General features: G+C 38.1%; 1 protein-coding gene across 3 annotated transcripts in view; it reads left to right on the forward strand.

The window, feature by feature from the left end:
* LOC137116597 (protein kinase C-binding protein NELL1-like) overlaps window positions 1-16893 on the forward strand; it is a 206590-nt gene that overhangs the window by 157287 nt on the left and 32410 nt on the right. For all 3 annotated transcript variants that reach the window (XM_067495587.1, XM_067495590.1, XM_067495589.1), the window contains one exon: window positions 16579-16674. In XM_067495587.1, coding sequence (XP_067351688.1) covers window positions 16579-16674 — 96 coding nt within the window. The remainder of the gene's footprint in view (window positions 1-16578; window positions 16675-16893) is intronic.

Here is a 16893-nt window from a genome sequence, read left to right on the forward strand (position 1 = left end):
CTGAAAACCTGGTTGCCTTCAGTAACTTCAAGCAAGTACTTCCTGTAACCGTGTATGACTCATGTACAACGTTCAGGATCAGTTCTCTTCCTTACAGACCTGCTTCAGCTCAGACATATTCTTAGGATGTCTGCGTTCCATTCCACAGCATGTCTATTGGGTTGAGGTCTGGGCTTTAGAGTCATCGTGCTGCTGCATTATTCCGCTTCTGCTGAGCTTCATCTGGTGTATAAAGGTCCTGACATGATTCTGTAAGGTAACCTGCGAAACTTGGCAACTTCATGAGGGCAAACAGAGCGCCTATGTTTGGACCAGAAGCAGCAAAGATGCCCCAAATCTTGATGTTTCTTGCACAATTTTTAATGATGTGTTGGCTGTATACAAGACCAATACATCGATGTATTAGTTTTTATATATATATATATATATATATATATATATATATATATATATATATATATATATATATATATATATATATATATATATATATATATATATATATATATAATTTTTACTGTACAGCATTCGTTTATTTTTTTTACTGTACAGCATTCGTTTATTATTATAATTTAGATTGAAATCCGACCATAATATAGGACAAATTATATTCATAGATTCATGTCATTTAAAAGGTGTCACTTACCTTCTCATGATAATTTAAATAGACAAGCTTGTCCATCATACTATAGCTACTGTTTGAGTTTATTCACTGATGAAATCTGTCAAAAGCAGGTAAGGAAATTCTATACTTTTTAATAATATCATTAAAACTTCCTACATCTTCCATCCTATTTTGGCCAATTAGTATTATGCGAGCAGGGAGTTAGAGGAATTGGCCTCTATTTTCCCCTCCCCGTGAGATCTCATTACGGTGTGATGGTGACAGTGTCGGCCAATCGACCTGTGCCTCTCGTCTCATTCCCCTCGTACATCATTGCAGCCCTCGCAGGAATAGGGGAATTAGTCTAAGTGTGACTGTACAGTCACTCCTCATCCTGCCCCTGCTAATGTTGATAGAGCAAAAACATGTGTTTAGCCAGTCCGAAGCGAGTCCTAAAGTACATGGACCTAAATCTGGTTTCTTACCCAACATTGTGTGATTGTGTGATGAAACACAATCCATGAAAGCAAACCACACTTCAGTTGGTTTGCAACTAAAGAGCTTTTTTATTTGCAGGGATACAATTTGACCTTTTGAAGTTGTTGTGACTCACAGGATGAAAAGGACAGTCACAGATGTAGCTGTGAGTCACTCCTTTTGCTGTTTTCGTTAGGGTTTGATAAAGATTAAAAAAAACTTTCCAAACTTTGTTCTTGGTTAGATACTGTATGTTTCTGTTCCATGTAATACTATCATCATTAGTCATTTACTTTGACACTTGTTTGGGTCTGGGTAGATATTGAGTGGCCATATTAGGAATTTTGCCTGAGAACAGCTGCTGAGGTTGATAATTTCCAAAACTAACTAACTGCAGCTCCATGTGTTCTTTGGAGGTGCAGTAATGGGAATAATAATTTGAATAATACTTTCATGCACTGCTAAATACTGAACTGTCACTGTCCATCGTGATGTGATCCTCAAAAGTGTGTTTGATGTGAGCTCATGTGGACACTTTTGAAGGCACTCAGGTGTGATTGTGAAGCTGTTTTTGAGATATTATAATTGCTGGTTTTCTTTTATTGTTATCATTTCTTTTATTAACCTTCTTTGACAGTGCTGTTATAGCTGAACATGGCACTCTCTCTACATACCACTGTTATCCAGAGAGTATAGAAAATACACCAGTCCCCCCTGGCATTGCAACATGACATTCATTCACAAGCATGACTACACATATTAGCAGCAAATGACTCTTGGTAGGCCCATGATATTGATTAAGTACTCATACTATGTCTTGTCCACACTGTGATACCCTATTCTCACCTGTAAGGATTTGATTTGTTGGATACCAGAGGATTACTATGAGGGCAAACCTATTAGATTTCCCCTGATAGGCTGCTGCAACGGATGTGAAATGTGGCCTCAACGCGGCTCTCGGTGGGGCAATTCCTCTACTCTCTGGCTGGGTCTTTGCCTCAGTGATCTCAGGGGAGCTCAGCAAGGCCAGACACATTTGTCACAATCAGTCAGTCTCCCACGTCTGCTCTCTCACAGACTGTGGTGATTGCACCTCACATCTTAGTTTTTATTACAGAAGAGTAATTATGGCTAATATTGTTGCAACAGCAGTACCATGATCCTTCTGTGACCAATAACAACACAATAGATTTGCCTGCCGCTTACATTACACGAGCAGACACTAGATGTGGAAGTGCAGCTGCTGTAGAGGATCGCAATGTTCAAACTCAGTGCAGTTTGGATTTACAGCAATAAAACTAAATACAAGTACAGTTTAAGATTGAGTTTAAAATGACTGTATCCCAATCTAACATTTGGCATCATCAAGCTAGAAAAAATCCAGCTGGTTTGTGCACTTGATAATCACAAATATAGGTTTGATTTTAACGCCATACGTATTTGCCAAGTAGCCAAGTAGCCTGCTCCTATAAGGCCTGCATCTACCTACCCCTACCTGCCTGCTGTGACTGGGATGATTGCAGGGGCACATAAAGAAAGGTTTCCATCTCAAGAGCTCATTTTACTGCTATTGATTGTCTGGGCTGACTGGAAGTGAGAAGAAATGAGGAGCTGAGTCTCCCTCTACCTCTACCCTGCCTCACTCTTTCTTACTCCCCTTCTTCGCCCCACACCCCAACATCCCTCCTTTTGTATTGCAATTCTCATGGGGCGAAAAAAGGCTAAGGCACCATTATGTCATCTCCCTCAGAGGACAATAAATGGCCCACAATAGTTCAATCGGAGCGCAGCATAAGATTATAGATCAGCATTGTTCCCGCTGCCAGCCTAATGATCAGCAGCCTATTGCAGAGCCTTTGTCAGTACCAGAATGAGTAAGCTAATCTTGTTAATGGTCCGCTTCATTTCCTAGGACTGGTTTGTATAGACAAAGGGGTTTTAAATAGAGAGGATTTGAGTCTAAACAGCAGTACAGAGGACAAAGGCATTGACTTGTGCTTTCACATCTTTCAATCTGAGCTAATCACAGAGGAACCATGTTGCAACCAGCTAACAGTGAACAGTGAAACCCAATCTAATGTATTCTGAGACATAGAGGGAGGGGATGTTTGCTGCAGGGAGGGCTTTCATTTCCCCTACGAGTCTGAAGCATTTAATTTACTGTTTACATAATTATTGCTCCCCTTCATCCCATTTTTGATAGGAACAACACATTTAGCGGTTTCTCTGCTGTGCAATTCTGTGCTAGAGGGCACAGTGTTTTACAACATTTAATTGGGTGAAAACCACAGTATCTAAAGCTATGATTAATTGCAAATGTAGAAAGAATGTAGCAAGGAAAAAAAACTCGCTACTTCTTTTTGAAGCTTAGTAGCAATTATCATTTCAGGCAATTATTTTTAGGCTGTGCCCTGCTGTTAGATGTAACTGCTGTGCAACAAAAAGAAAATTCCTCTGTTGTGTTCAGCTCCATCAGATTCACTCTTGTAATGTAACTTAATGCACCAGGCAAAATCTAGCATGCTGTCCCCATTCTATCTTCTCTGTGGTGTTTTTGTCTTCGATCAGTCTTAAGTATTAAGTATTAAATATGAGAACACAATAATCTTTCTTTAACATCCTTGTCAGTGATACAGTTTGGTACAAAGAGGATGGCAAACTCAATAAAAACTACAATAATAGTATTATCTATCTAATAATAGTACAATATTTCTAGTATTTGCTACAACATTGCTTATTCTTATTAATAGTACTTAATATTATTATTTATTGTTAGTGCTGCTAAAAGCTGTAGACATGAGACATGTAATGAAGTAACTGAGTCAATTATAAGCGCACGACAGTTTGCCTGATTGAGATTTTAAATACTAAATACACAAGTTAACTTGAGACTTAAAAACACAAACATTCAAATTTCAAGATTGGACCTTGTAATTGGTAGAAAATTAATATCTCAGGTAGGAACATACATGTTTTGCATAGCAGAATTTTGATTGACCCTGTTTATCTGACCTTCTTTATAACTTGTAAGTGATGTGTGTCCTGATCTGCAATAATCATTTACTTATCACTTCTGATCTTAGTATATATAAAGTGGCTTTAAAACACATTTTTCTAAAACTGTGCTGCATGTGTTGACATTCAACCTGCAAGAGTTCACGTGCATCTTGGCTGCTTCTGAAGAGGTGACATTAGACTGTGATTTGAGGTCTACTCATGTGCTGCTATTACTGTTAGATTTCTGAGTCTTGGGGGAGTGCGTGTAAAGACATCATAGGTTCTGGACCAGGTGTATTCAGTCAATTAGAAGCTGGAAGATATCAATTTACTTTACTCCAGCCTCTTCTGAGATGGTATCTTCCCATTGAATGCACACACCTGACTTAGGCAATCAGAGTATTGTAGGGTTAACTGGAAAACAAGCAGAACAGTGGTACTTGAAGAGACTAGTATTTAGATTTCTTGATTCTTTAGATACATCTTATCAGTGTTTTTCCGGTTTTAGTGCAATTTTTATGCATCAGTGCCGGCAATAGCCTTAGCCGGAGGCATTGTTTCCAAGTTGTCAGTCCTTCTTATTATTGTAAAATGCGATAGCTCAGGAATGCCTCAAGGGTTCTCTCAATGAAGTTCTTCAAACTTAGCACTAACTTTTGTGATTAACTAGAATTTGGGCGTGACTTCTGTAATGTCTGTCCATTCTTATGAAATCCTTAGGAAAATTTCTCATTGAAATTTAGCACAGGACTTAAGGATAAACAGACTACTACTGTGACCTCACATCTGTCCTATCCACCCATCAAATTCTTATGGATGTGATTTTTGGACGGCAGTCAGTTTGGACCCACATCCGTTTTATTATTGTGTATTTAATATCACACGCAATGCCTTGAATAATTGTCTTCAAATTTGAAACAGGATCTACTTGGACTCAAGGATAAACTCCTTGGGCTTTGGTGGTCAGAGGTCAGGGGAGACCCTAACCCTGTGACATCGGTATGATGTTTGTCCTTTTATTCTTGTAGACGCGACTTTTTGAGACTTGAACATCAGAGGTCAAAGTTGTTGTGACTTCACATCCATCAATATTTGTGAGGGCAATGTCGCAGGAATAACTTCCACAACTTAAACATCCACTTAGACTTAAGGATGAGTTGCTAAGGGATTGGTGGCCAGGTGTCAAAGGTCAAGGACGCTTGTACTTTACACTTTTTAATTCTTGAGGATGTGATATCAAAGGGAGGCCATTTCAAATCTGGCACAAGCATTCACCAGGACTGGAGGATGAACTCATTACACTTTGTTGGTCAAAATCAAATTCACTGTGAACTCACATACACACATTCTTGTTGCAGCTAAATCTCAGAAATATCTGGAGGGAATTTAATTACATCTGGCACAAATGTCCAATTGGACTCATTGATGACATGCACGTAAACTGAAACTTAACTGGTTCACGGAGGCAAACAACTGCAATGCGGTAATTCTAATTCTTTTTGTCTCTGCCTCGCTGTATCCTCTCCTGGTTTTTCTCAAATGTGAGACAGAAGAAGGCATGAGGGGTGAATTGGCAATAAAGTAGACCACTCACTGTCAGAATGGGAATAGTAGCAAAACAACACATACAGCGTACACCAGAAAAGCATGAATGCAGCATTTGTGAAATCACATGTTAGAGGTTTTCCTTCATGGGTTGTTATTTGAAAGAAATCTACTGATCTGAGGCAGAGAAAAGTTTCTGTTTTTCCTTTTCATTCACTTCAGCAGCATGGCTAAACGCCTGAATTTAGAGACCATTAGACAAACTGCCTATTAAACCACTTTCATGTTTGTTTTAACACTAAGCCTATGATAGTTGTCACATGGGATCACATTATCTAAAATGGGATTTTCTGCAGAGTTAGAGGAGGATTTGATAAATGCAAAGTGCAGGATTTAGAAAATGCCCCCAAAAAAGAGTTAATTAAAAAACTCAAATGGCAGCTGGCACTACTGGTTTGATGTTGTAAGTTTTTTTTTTTTTTTTCCTTTTCTCTCTGTACAAGTAAACATGTAAGTAGCGAACTGAAATACTGTTTAATATGTGTGTTGATTATGATAGTATTTAATTGTGTGTGTATGCACATAGCGTGGGTGGTAAAAGAACGTAGCGATTTTTTTGAAGACTTCCTCCAAAGATGGCGAGCCACTGTATGAGGGTCCGTTGTGATGGACACTGATGTTGAGTGCATTTTATTTTCCTTGGATAAACTGCAAAATGCAACAAACCTGCTTTAACAGCACGATAAATGTTGCACGTGCTGCGAGGAGAGTGAGGAACTTTCAGATTAAGGAGGTTTCCGTTAAGGTGTTCCCTGCCTTTGGGAGACAGGGTCATGTGATATTCCTTTCAGCCTTTGTTTTTGGCCCTGAGAATAAATTTAGGCGTAAAATTAATTAAACTCATCTGCAAACTTAAACTTAACATAAACTTAATTTTGCAAATAATATGTAAGAATGTACTGTAAAAGTGAAAAATGTGATTTACTTTTACTTGCTTTAATAGGACACAGGATATGTGTGTAGATGATTAATATTGCATTAGTTTATCTGATGATAGTGCTGTGCTTATCATCTCATATTAGCTTAATTTCTCTAGATGCCTTCTCCCTTGTCCAATCAACTGAAAAGTCAAAGACAACTAATTTTGCTCTGAACCAAATGTGTTACCCTCATCATTCTTTGATTTATACAGAATTTAATTTGCAACCTGCACTAATAGCATGAAGAAATTTGGATGGTACATCACCGTAGTGTACAAAGAAACTTTTTTCAAACACAGATGGGGATTGACTGGGATTTAAGAGCAGAAAGCCCATAGGCTCCAGGCTCCAAAACCCTTTAGTAGAAAATCTGTGGGCCCTGACTGATTCATGGCATGCTGCAGGCTGCAGACGCACGCACGCACACACACACAGACTCACACACACACACATATAAAAAATGGTTGGACAAGTAGAGGAAATACTTGACTAGGAAAATGCCCTAGTATTTTTAAAGTGGCAGCATTAAAACTTAACACTTCAAACTTGGGTTTGTCTCAGGTATCAAAAATGAGAGCCTAACTTGCACTCAACTGCTTTGAAGTCTGACTTACATCAGACTTGACTGTATAAAGACTTGGCTGGAGAAAAAACATTCAAGTCCCAAACGCATGACATGCAATTAGCGTCAAAAAATGTACTTGTTCTCTTTCTGCTTCAGTCAAACTAGAACACATAGAGGTGACACACATATTGAGTGAATGCCACTCATAGTTAGAGTGACTTAAACATGCAGTAAAAGTAAAATATTTCTCTGCCTCTATTTCAGTGTCAATATATTTTTAATGATTAATGGAGCTTGATCCCATCTGATTCTGATGTATATAATATGGTGACGTTCTTATATTTACGTCACAAAAGTAGTTCCAATTTTATTCAATTTTCTCTTGTTTTCTTGCATTTTGACCAAAATGTTAAAAAGGGTTCAGCTAAAATATAAAATGCATATGGCCAGTAACTATAATTAAGTTTCTTACTTATTGCAACAATTTTATTGCTTTCAGCTAATTAAACATTTAAGTCATCCAAATATAATATACAAATGGACACAGAGACAGAAATATAGTATGGCTCATATATGATTTTATAATTTGGTCAAATAAATTATTGACCTTTTGTTGTTGCTATAATGATGTTGTCTGAGTTGCTGTCACACTCTGGATATGTCTTTTTTTATTATTTCTGCTTTCACATCAATACAAACACTCAAACAAAGGGCCAGGGAGAAAACTGGGCAGTATCTCATCAGTAAGGATGATGGGATCTGCTGTGTGATAGATTCACAATATTTGTGTGTGCGGTGTTACAAGGTATCCAGGAATCTGGTATCCAGGTTTCTTCAGCTAATTAGTGCAATGTTTCTGCCAAGCAGGAAATTTGGAGGGACACGCACACACACACACACACACACACACACACACACACACACACACACACACACACACACAAACACACAAACACACAAACGCACACACACAGCAAGAGTCATTAATTTACCACCAAGGAAGCAGACGGAAATAGGAAGAGACAGAAACTGGTCCAACAACAACAAAAAAAGGAATCCAAATTATTCTTATTCATATGGTGGTATAGTAGGAATCACAGTGATAAATAAATATTTCTGTGATTCTTCAGATGTCACTTACAGACACTGTACCACAGATGCACTGCATTCCCATGAGAAAATAGGAATTTACAAGCGCACAAAGTGCAAGTATACCAACATATAAAAAAGCAAACAGTTGCTCCAGCTTTGCAGGTTATAGAACATAGACCATGTTCTCTATCCTAATTGGCAAATTACCAAAACCCAGCAGTGAAAAGTATCTTAGTACATTTAACCCAGTAGTGTTCTTACAATTTTATTATTTGATGTTTATTTTACTATTTTAATAGTAAAATTATACTATCTCAGTTATGAAAACATATATATTCAGAGTTGGTAGATAATAAGTACATTTACTCAAGTAATATACTTAATTTACTACTCCCATTTCAGGATACTTATCCTCCCCTAGAGTTTAGAGAAAATATTAAGCTTTTACTCCACTACATTTATTTAATAGCTGTTTTACTAGTTACATTTTGCAGATAAAGATTCAAAATGTTATTAAATTGAATTAACTAATAAATTATTATTTTTTATTAGGGATTATTCAGACTTCTTCAGCTGTACCTATCTTTTTTTCAACACTAATTCGCTAGGTAACAGTGACACTTATTTTCATATAGTTACAAAAACTTTTTTTCCACCTTTGAGAGTCTGTTGAGTAAATCTGGACTACACTTGTACATTCATATTATCAACATATCAAATTCAGTATTCTTACTTTCTTAGTGGAGTACTTGTACATTTTTACTTTAAGTACATTTTAAAGCATGCACATTTGTAATTCAATGTAAATTAAGAATTTAAAGTGATACTTTTGTAGTGGAGTTTTTAGAATGTTTTAGGCAAAAATCAGCAATAATCAAGTGATACACGCTGCTGGCAGCTTCGACCTGCATGAGACACACACAAACACACACATACGTTCATACATATCTATTTCCACTTGACACCGCATCTCATCTGCAGCCTCTTTTAACCGATATTTCTCAGCTGTCATTCCCTTCAACTTTCCTGTCTCCTTATTTTATCTTAGCATGCATCTCTTTCTCACCTCCTACCCCCCTGTCTACTGTGTGCTGTCTCTCAGGACAGTGACAAATGTAGTACCACGTCAAAAAAATGCAAAGGGTTGTTTTGCTCGCTATTTATGCTGAGAAGGTTTTTAGAAAGTGAATTAAAGGAGAAACAAAAATAGATTTTATCTTATTCCTATCAAATATGAGTTTATGAGTAGGTCACAGATTAAGATTTCATTACCAGTTTGTGTGTGTTTGAGTGTGTTTGTTTGTATAAATATATATATGTGTGTTAGAATAGATTTTGTTAGAGGTTGTAAAATCCATGGATTAACTATGCTATTATTTTATGTGAGGTTTGTTCATTACAAATAAAAACAAAATGTGTACAAAAAAAGGAATACAAATAATTGTTTTTTTTTTAATTCTATTTAGATTCTAATACATAATCAATGATTTATTTTCTTAACTTTCTATTAGTCAAGTCTGCACAAGAAGGGAGATGTACTATATCCTATCTTAAGTCTTGTTTGTGTGGATTCACTCTTTTCATTATATGCGTGTTGTAGAACAGTGTTAAGACAAAATATTTTTTCCCTTGTGGCTAGAAGTGACAAACTTGAATGTGGAGAAAAGCAAGTAACATCTTTCCGACACAATCTTTCTTAAAAAAAAAATCAAATTCACATCTTGACTGGTGTGATACATATCTCTCCTCCAGATTCTAGCGGCATGGGTCATGAGTAATACCACCACTAGATCTCGCCTCTCAGCAGTAAGCTTCATCTTATCAGTGAAACAGCAGAGGCTGAAGGAAACAGTGGTGTCAGCTGCCTACCTGTGTGTGTGTGTGTGTGTGTGTGTGTGTGTGTGTGTGTGTGTGTGTGTGTGTGTGTGTGTGTGTGTGTGTGTGTTTGTGTGTGTGTGTCAGTAATGGATTCAGATAGAGGGAGTCGTTCCTCATGTACCGCCCTCTGTTATGAAAGCTCCTCACATTCAGCTGCCAAGGGCGTCCCTGCTCCTCCCCCCCTTCTGCTCTGACAGGAGCATGCAGTTCTTCCACAGATGAAATTAAATAAAATTATCCAGACATTGCTTGAACAGCCATTTAATGTTTGCCACACACTGATTTGGTGAAAATAAAAAAAAAACTGCCAATAACTTGTTTTACTTATTTCATATAGTTGTTATGAATAAATATATAATACGCACAAAGAAAACAGTTTTGGGTTGAGAGTTATTGTGTTTTTATTTATTTTATTTTTTTTTGAAATACAAACAGCACCTAAACTTAATTTTTTACCAAATAGGCAAGTCATGTGCAGCCAACACTTAAACTAAACATGTCAGTGTTTGTGGATTTGGCATCCCAGTCACAAAATTTCCGTTTTTTTTATTTTTTTTATTTCTGTGCCTTTGAAAAGGGTTTTTTATGTTTTCCTTGCATGCATGAACTTGTATATGCACCATTGTGTGTGTGTGTGTGTGTGTGTGTGTGTGTGTGTGTGTGTGTGTGTGTGTGTATAGGTGGATTAGACAGTATTGATTTCAGTTTATATTTAAAGTGTAGTTCAGGTGTTTTCATATGCTTTTTCTTTTGCATGCCCTCTTTAATAGTGTTTTCTCGGTTAGTAGTTAATCTGTCACTTCCACCACTTAAACCAGGTCTAAGTTCATAACGGGTCTTAAATATAGTAAATCTGAGCACGTACACATGCAAATCAAAGCAGGAGACCAAGATAAAGCACTAGCAAATCTTTTAGCGCAGCTGCTTACTTGTGGATATTTCTAAAACTGTGACTTTGGATTAGGATTATAGAACATGCTTTTAAGAGATCAGTCTAACTCTCAAGACAGCAATCTTCCGATTTTAAAGTGGCATTAAGCAGGGCTGTGTGGTAACAGATAACCCTGAACATCAGAAAATGTAATCATAGCCCGTGCTGCTGCCAAAAATGTAATGGCTAGAGAAAAACATGCAGAATGCTTTTAAAGTGAAAGCAAGAATCTCAGAGGACCATTTAAACATTGACAGCGGTTTTACGTTCAGAAAATGTGGCACCGAAAAAAATATGGTTGCTTTGATTTTGCCTGTCTAACAACAGGTTAATGACAAGACACTGTCAGTTCAGTCTTCTGCTGCCATCTGGTTATGGATGCAGCATTTCAACTGGCCTGCCTATATACCTATATGTTAAGACTTCCCTTTAAGTGGTATTTTTCTTTTTTCCCTTTGTATCACATATTTATTATTTTATAGTCCCAGTACATCTTTCTCTCTTATCCTTTATTATTACATAGATCTAGAAAGAGGCTAACTAAACTTCACTTACTCCCATGTCATGATAAATTGTCAATAATCCTTCTTACAGTTTCAAATGAAATACACAGTTAACTTCATGTGTATCCCAGCAATATTATTTCAATAGCTTATGATAAAGAAGTTACTGTATAAAATGTCGCCAAACTTATTCCTCTTTCCTTGCAGTTAGAAATATGTGGAGGTGTGCTCCAGAGCGAGAAATCTCCAAGAGCACCTGCTGGAATTAATCGTTATGTCAGCGGTATTGATCAACCCTCTGTATCCTTTCAACCCTCTGTAGATACATTGTGGCAATAAAAATCTTCCTTAATGCGTCTTTAATCCATGCCAACAGTCTGGCCCAAGTGCTTATTGTCTTGTAAGTGCAGTCATTATCTGTGATGTTCAGCAAATGCTGAACAGAGAGTACAGCCAAGGGTGAACTGCCTCTACTCCGATGAATAACAAAGTGAGGCATATGTATGAGTAAATGTGTTGCTGGTAATTCTTTCTTTGCTGAGTTTCTGGCTTGCTCAGCTTTTCCTCACAGGCTGACAGTGGGCAGTGGATCTTTAACTCTGCATTTGTAGTGCTGTTGCACATTCATTACCAGGGAAGCTCTGCAGACATAATATGCTGCAGAATAGGGAGAGAAATTGGAGGCCTCCTCCCTTCTCAGAAAGAAGGGGGTTTAGAGCCTATTGTCTAGATACCACTCTGTGTTCAGAAGCATGCTGTGATGTTATTGTTCATCCTCTCTCTCCTCCTGATAACAGGATCTGTTGGATGACTTTTGCTTAGATTTAAAGCTGCATTAATTGATTAGGGTCATCTTCAATGCTGAGGCACATGTTTGTTTGGCTTTACATGGTGGCCCAACGCTTTACCAAGGCACCTAATGTTGTTTTTATTTTTTTATTTATGGCTTGTCTGTAAGTACACCTCTTCTTTAAAATGACAAGTGAGACATCTAAAAATGCTGCAAGAAATAAACCATAACTGGCCTGAATTCCTGGGAGTTTAAATCTTCAAATGTGCCATAAAAACAAAACAACAAGCTGCAGGAGACCAAGATCTAGCATATGGAGTAGAGATAAATAGATATAAAAATAGGATATTCTCTCTGGGTTTGCCAGTGAACTAGCCCTAGATTGTCCCGCTCTTTGTTGGAGCAAATATTAAAATTGCATCTTTAAGCTGCTGCGATTTGAACTTTCTGTTAGAAATGAGATGGGGAGGAGCATAAGGATTCTTAACACAGCACATTACTAACCTGTGTAGGACAAAGGGTGCTAATTATTAGCACAGTTATATTATGCCATAGACTTACAAAGTGTTTTTTCTCTCTTTTCTTAAATTATTGAAATATCCATTGTCTCGCTTTTTCATAATCCACTGTAAAATTGTTGGAGATGAATACTTGCACGAGCAACAACCATGAATGTGGCAGTTAGCTATGGCACAGGGGTGGAGTGATTCCATTCTCACCACCCACTGGAAAGCAATCTAGGCCTGTAATGGGAAACTCAAATAGTAAATCTGTGGATATAAGCATGTTTCCAGAAGTCACGAGTCAGCAACAGGCTCAGTTAAGCAGTGAGATAGTGTAGCTGGAGGTCACCGCAGCCACAATGAAGAGGGTCAGTCTCCTACTTACACTCAGCATAGGCTATTTGTGACTGTAGCGGTGGTCCTGGTAATGTAATGGGGGTTGGGGTGGAAGGAGTAGACTGCAGAAATGTCGTGAATAAATGTTGCTGCCAGGCACACAGGGCTGAGAGGAAGAGGTAGATGGTGAACAATCATGATGATGATGATTGTTATTATTTGTTGTTAATATTATAAACCTGGGCTTTAATGGAGTCCTATATTATGCTAATTGTCTAAATGTGTGCCATCCAGTTGGAAATTGGTGGCCTGTCTTTGCATAAGAACATGTTTGCCAGTGACTGTGATTGAAAAATGAGGGTGTTAAAAACATACACCACACCTACCCCCAGTGAAGCCTCGTCATCTTTGGAAGTCATTAGTTCGACAGGCAGGCGGCATGAAGCTGATGATGGTGAAATGATAATTACAGCTGGAGTTAGATTCAGCTACTATAAGTGTAATTAATTTTTAAGTGTGAGGTTTATTAGTACAGACGCAATCGAGCTCTTAATGAGGGCCTGATAGAACCTCTTAAATAGTGGAACCAGTCAAATTAATAGCTCTAATAGCTTCTGGCATGGGACTCTGCTTTTATTTATTGCACTTATGCAATACTTTGAATATTTAGCACTTTTTTCCCTCCAATACACTAAGGTGATAATTTACTTGGATAAACTGTGTTTCTTTGGATTCATAAACCAAAGCGAGACAATTCCTAACACGTACATTACACACACCCTATGTATGTGGCTAGAAATTGATATTTCCTCTTTCAAATTGTGTCATTAATTAAGCTTAGAAATGCTACGTAATTTCTCTTAAATGTCCTTGCTCAATTAAGCCTGCCCTCATTTTGGTTGAATCCTCCTTGCTTTAAGCACTGACTAGCTACTATACTAACTATGCACTCACTTTGCCTTTAGTTTTGTGAAGTACTTTCTCTGCCAGCTTCTCTCTCCAACCTGCCCGTTCTCCTTTGTGTGTTTGCCTCTGCCATGTTGATGCGTGGCGCCTTGGGCACTCACTGAATAAATCAATCATTTGAACTGCAAGCCTGCTCCCAGCAAAACTCAGTGGGACAGTTGAATATGCACCATATGCATATGCACACACACAGAAATGTCACCTTGTGAAAGATGCAGGTAGTCCTGAAGGTGATCATTAACACTGTGCATAATCTAACCAAATGTAATCTAAATGAGACTGGCAGTGGAGCAATTATGACCTGTCAAATTCTGACCTTAGCTCAAAATAATATTCTCCATTAGGTCAGGTGACCTGTAGTAGTGAGTTCTGTTTGGACCAGACATTTACTGTGTAGAGGAGGTTGGTGTGGGTGCTTGACTGACTTTGACGATTGAGAGTAACCAGATGTTGATTTGAATAATTTCAGTTGATAAACGGTTTGCAAGTTATTCGTAGAACAGTTTCATCATTGTGAAAAAAAACTGTCACCAAAAAAAAAATCAGTGTTATTCAAACCTCGGTGTTTGTGTTTCTGTGTGGCTTCGTGGCTCTGTTACCAGCGGCATTAGGCACTTACTAAAATGTGAGTCACTAAATTCATGCATGCTAGGATTTGTCACGTTTCTTTAGAGTATGGCACAGGAGTAACTTGAGTGATAGAGCAGGCTAACCTTGACACAGAACCTCAGATATAGTCCTGATGTGCATGCTTAGCTCCCTGCATGGCTGCTCCAACACATATACTCAGTGTGTAAATGTAGGTGTGTGGGCGAATGTGGTGCTTTGTCAAATAAAAAATAAAGTAATATACGCAACCAGTTCTCTCACCTTGAACTCAAAACTGAATATCCATAATAAAATTGCATCCGTGTGTAAACTGGTACAACCAAGCTTTTTAGGAAAAAAACCCAATAAGAACAGAAATAATATTTAGTTTGGTTTTGCAGTAGTACCATAAGGTGATTGACATTTCATAACTGTTCTTTTTTCTTAGTTTTCTGTAGACCGAACAAAACCTTGAGTCTCAGTTTTCTACTGCTGCTCAGTTTCTACTCAGTTTCTCAATTAACATGTTTCCAGTACAGCCATTTTTTTCACTTGCACTTCTGAGACAACTCTGCTTTAACATAGATATAATGTGAATTTGATTTTTGGGGCATTAAATGGGAGCATAAACAAGCTGTAATCACAACTTTAACATATGTGATAATCACATTAATATCAGAAAGGTTAGCAACCCTCTCATTTTATTTGGGCTCGGAACCGGCACCAAGGTGGCCCTTGGTTGCTGTGCAGGGCCACACCTGGTGGGATGGGATTCAAGCCCACGGCCTTCTGCATCCCGACCCAATGCTCTACAACTACGCCACCAGGCCCCCCCTACTGGTTAGGTAGAAAGTAACTTTGTTAATAAGTCATTTTTGATTTGGTCTCTAACTGCTAAATGCTCCACAGAGCAGGATGGGTTAGTAAGGAAAAACAATGACAATACCTTACATTGGCAATAATTTCTTCCAAAATGAATTATGGGTCAAATCCTTTTCACATCACCTGGTAGAAGAGAGAGTGTAGATCTGGTGGTTCTGTGTCAAATGCAGCAGACAGGTCTAGAAGTAAGAGACTGAGGAGCACCATCGAGAAGATGACCATGAATGGTCTTCTTTGTGATGAGAGAAGCACCTGATTAGTGGGGGTTGTTCTGTGAAAAATGAGCAGGCAGTCAGTAAAGCAACAGCATGTGTGTACTTTAGGCTTTGATGGGTAAAGGTCCAGTGTTTATTTACTTAGTAGGAGGGAGGGAGACAGTGGCACTTGATCCTTTGATTTGAAAACCCTGTTATTTGTGCATGTTTTAAAAAACAGGAACACCATTACAAATGTTCCTCTGAGGCCTTTTTACCCATTTTGACATTTTACCTCCATCACTTGAAAGACAAATTCTCCATCAGACACTTTCAATAAACCAAAATGTGAGGAGGACAGGTTACAGTTCTAAGCTGTGATGTTAGTAATAAAACAGCTGCAAACGTTCCTCTTTAGACGCACAATATGGCCTTTTCAATGCATATGATAATATTTTGTCAGATTGTTCTGAGGCACTCCACATCTTAGATACACACACACACACACACACACACACACACACACACACACACACGCAAAAACATAAAAACCCCATTAATAAACCCATGTGAAAGAAAGGTGTCCATGTTCTCTTGCAAGACTGTTAACACTTCTGTTAAAAATAATCTGGGGAACCACTTTGCACCTTTTAATACCTTCACAAATCCTTAAACTGCAGGAACTTTTTGTGCTGCTGCTGTTATATTTAGTACAAGAACACTGAGCTACTACATTTCTGTTTCTAGCTTTCTGTGAAGAGGGATGCCGAAGTGGAGGAACCTGTGTATCTCCAAACACATGTGTCTGTCCTTCAGGATTTACAGGACGTCACTGTGAGACAGGTAAGAACTCTCTCTCTCATGCACACATACACACATGTCCAACCTCCATCTCTGAAATCCTGTGTTTAAATTGGACTCTGCAGAGATGGAGGATCCCAGGAGAGTCATAGAAAAGGACAGCTAATTCTTCTTTGCTCTCATTCTCCACCGTTCTTCTCTCCTTCCTCTTATTTCTTTGTCTATTTTCCTTTTTCTCCTCATTCCTTTCTTTTTCTTTAC

The sequence above is a fragment of the Channa argus genome, chromosome 2 (genome assembly GCF_033026475.1).
Source record: "Channa argus isolate prfri chromosome 2, Channa argus male v1.0, whole genome shotgun sequence".
Classification (NCBI taxonomy): domain Eukaryota; kingdom Metazoa; phylum Chordata; class Actinopteri; order Anabantiformes; family Channidae; genus Channa; species Channa argus.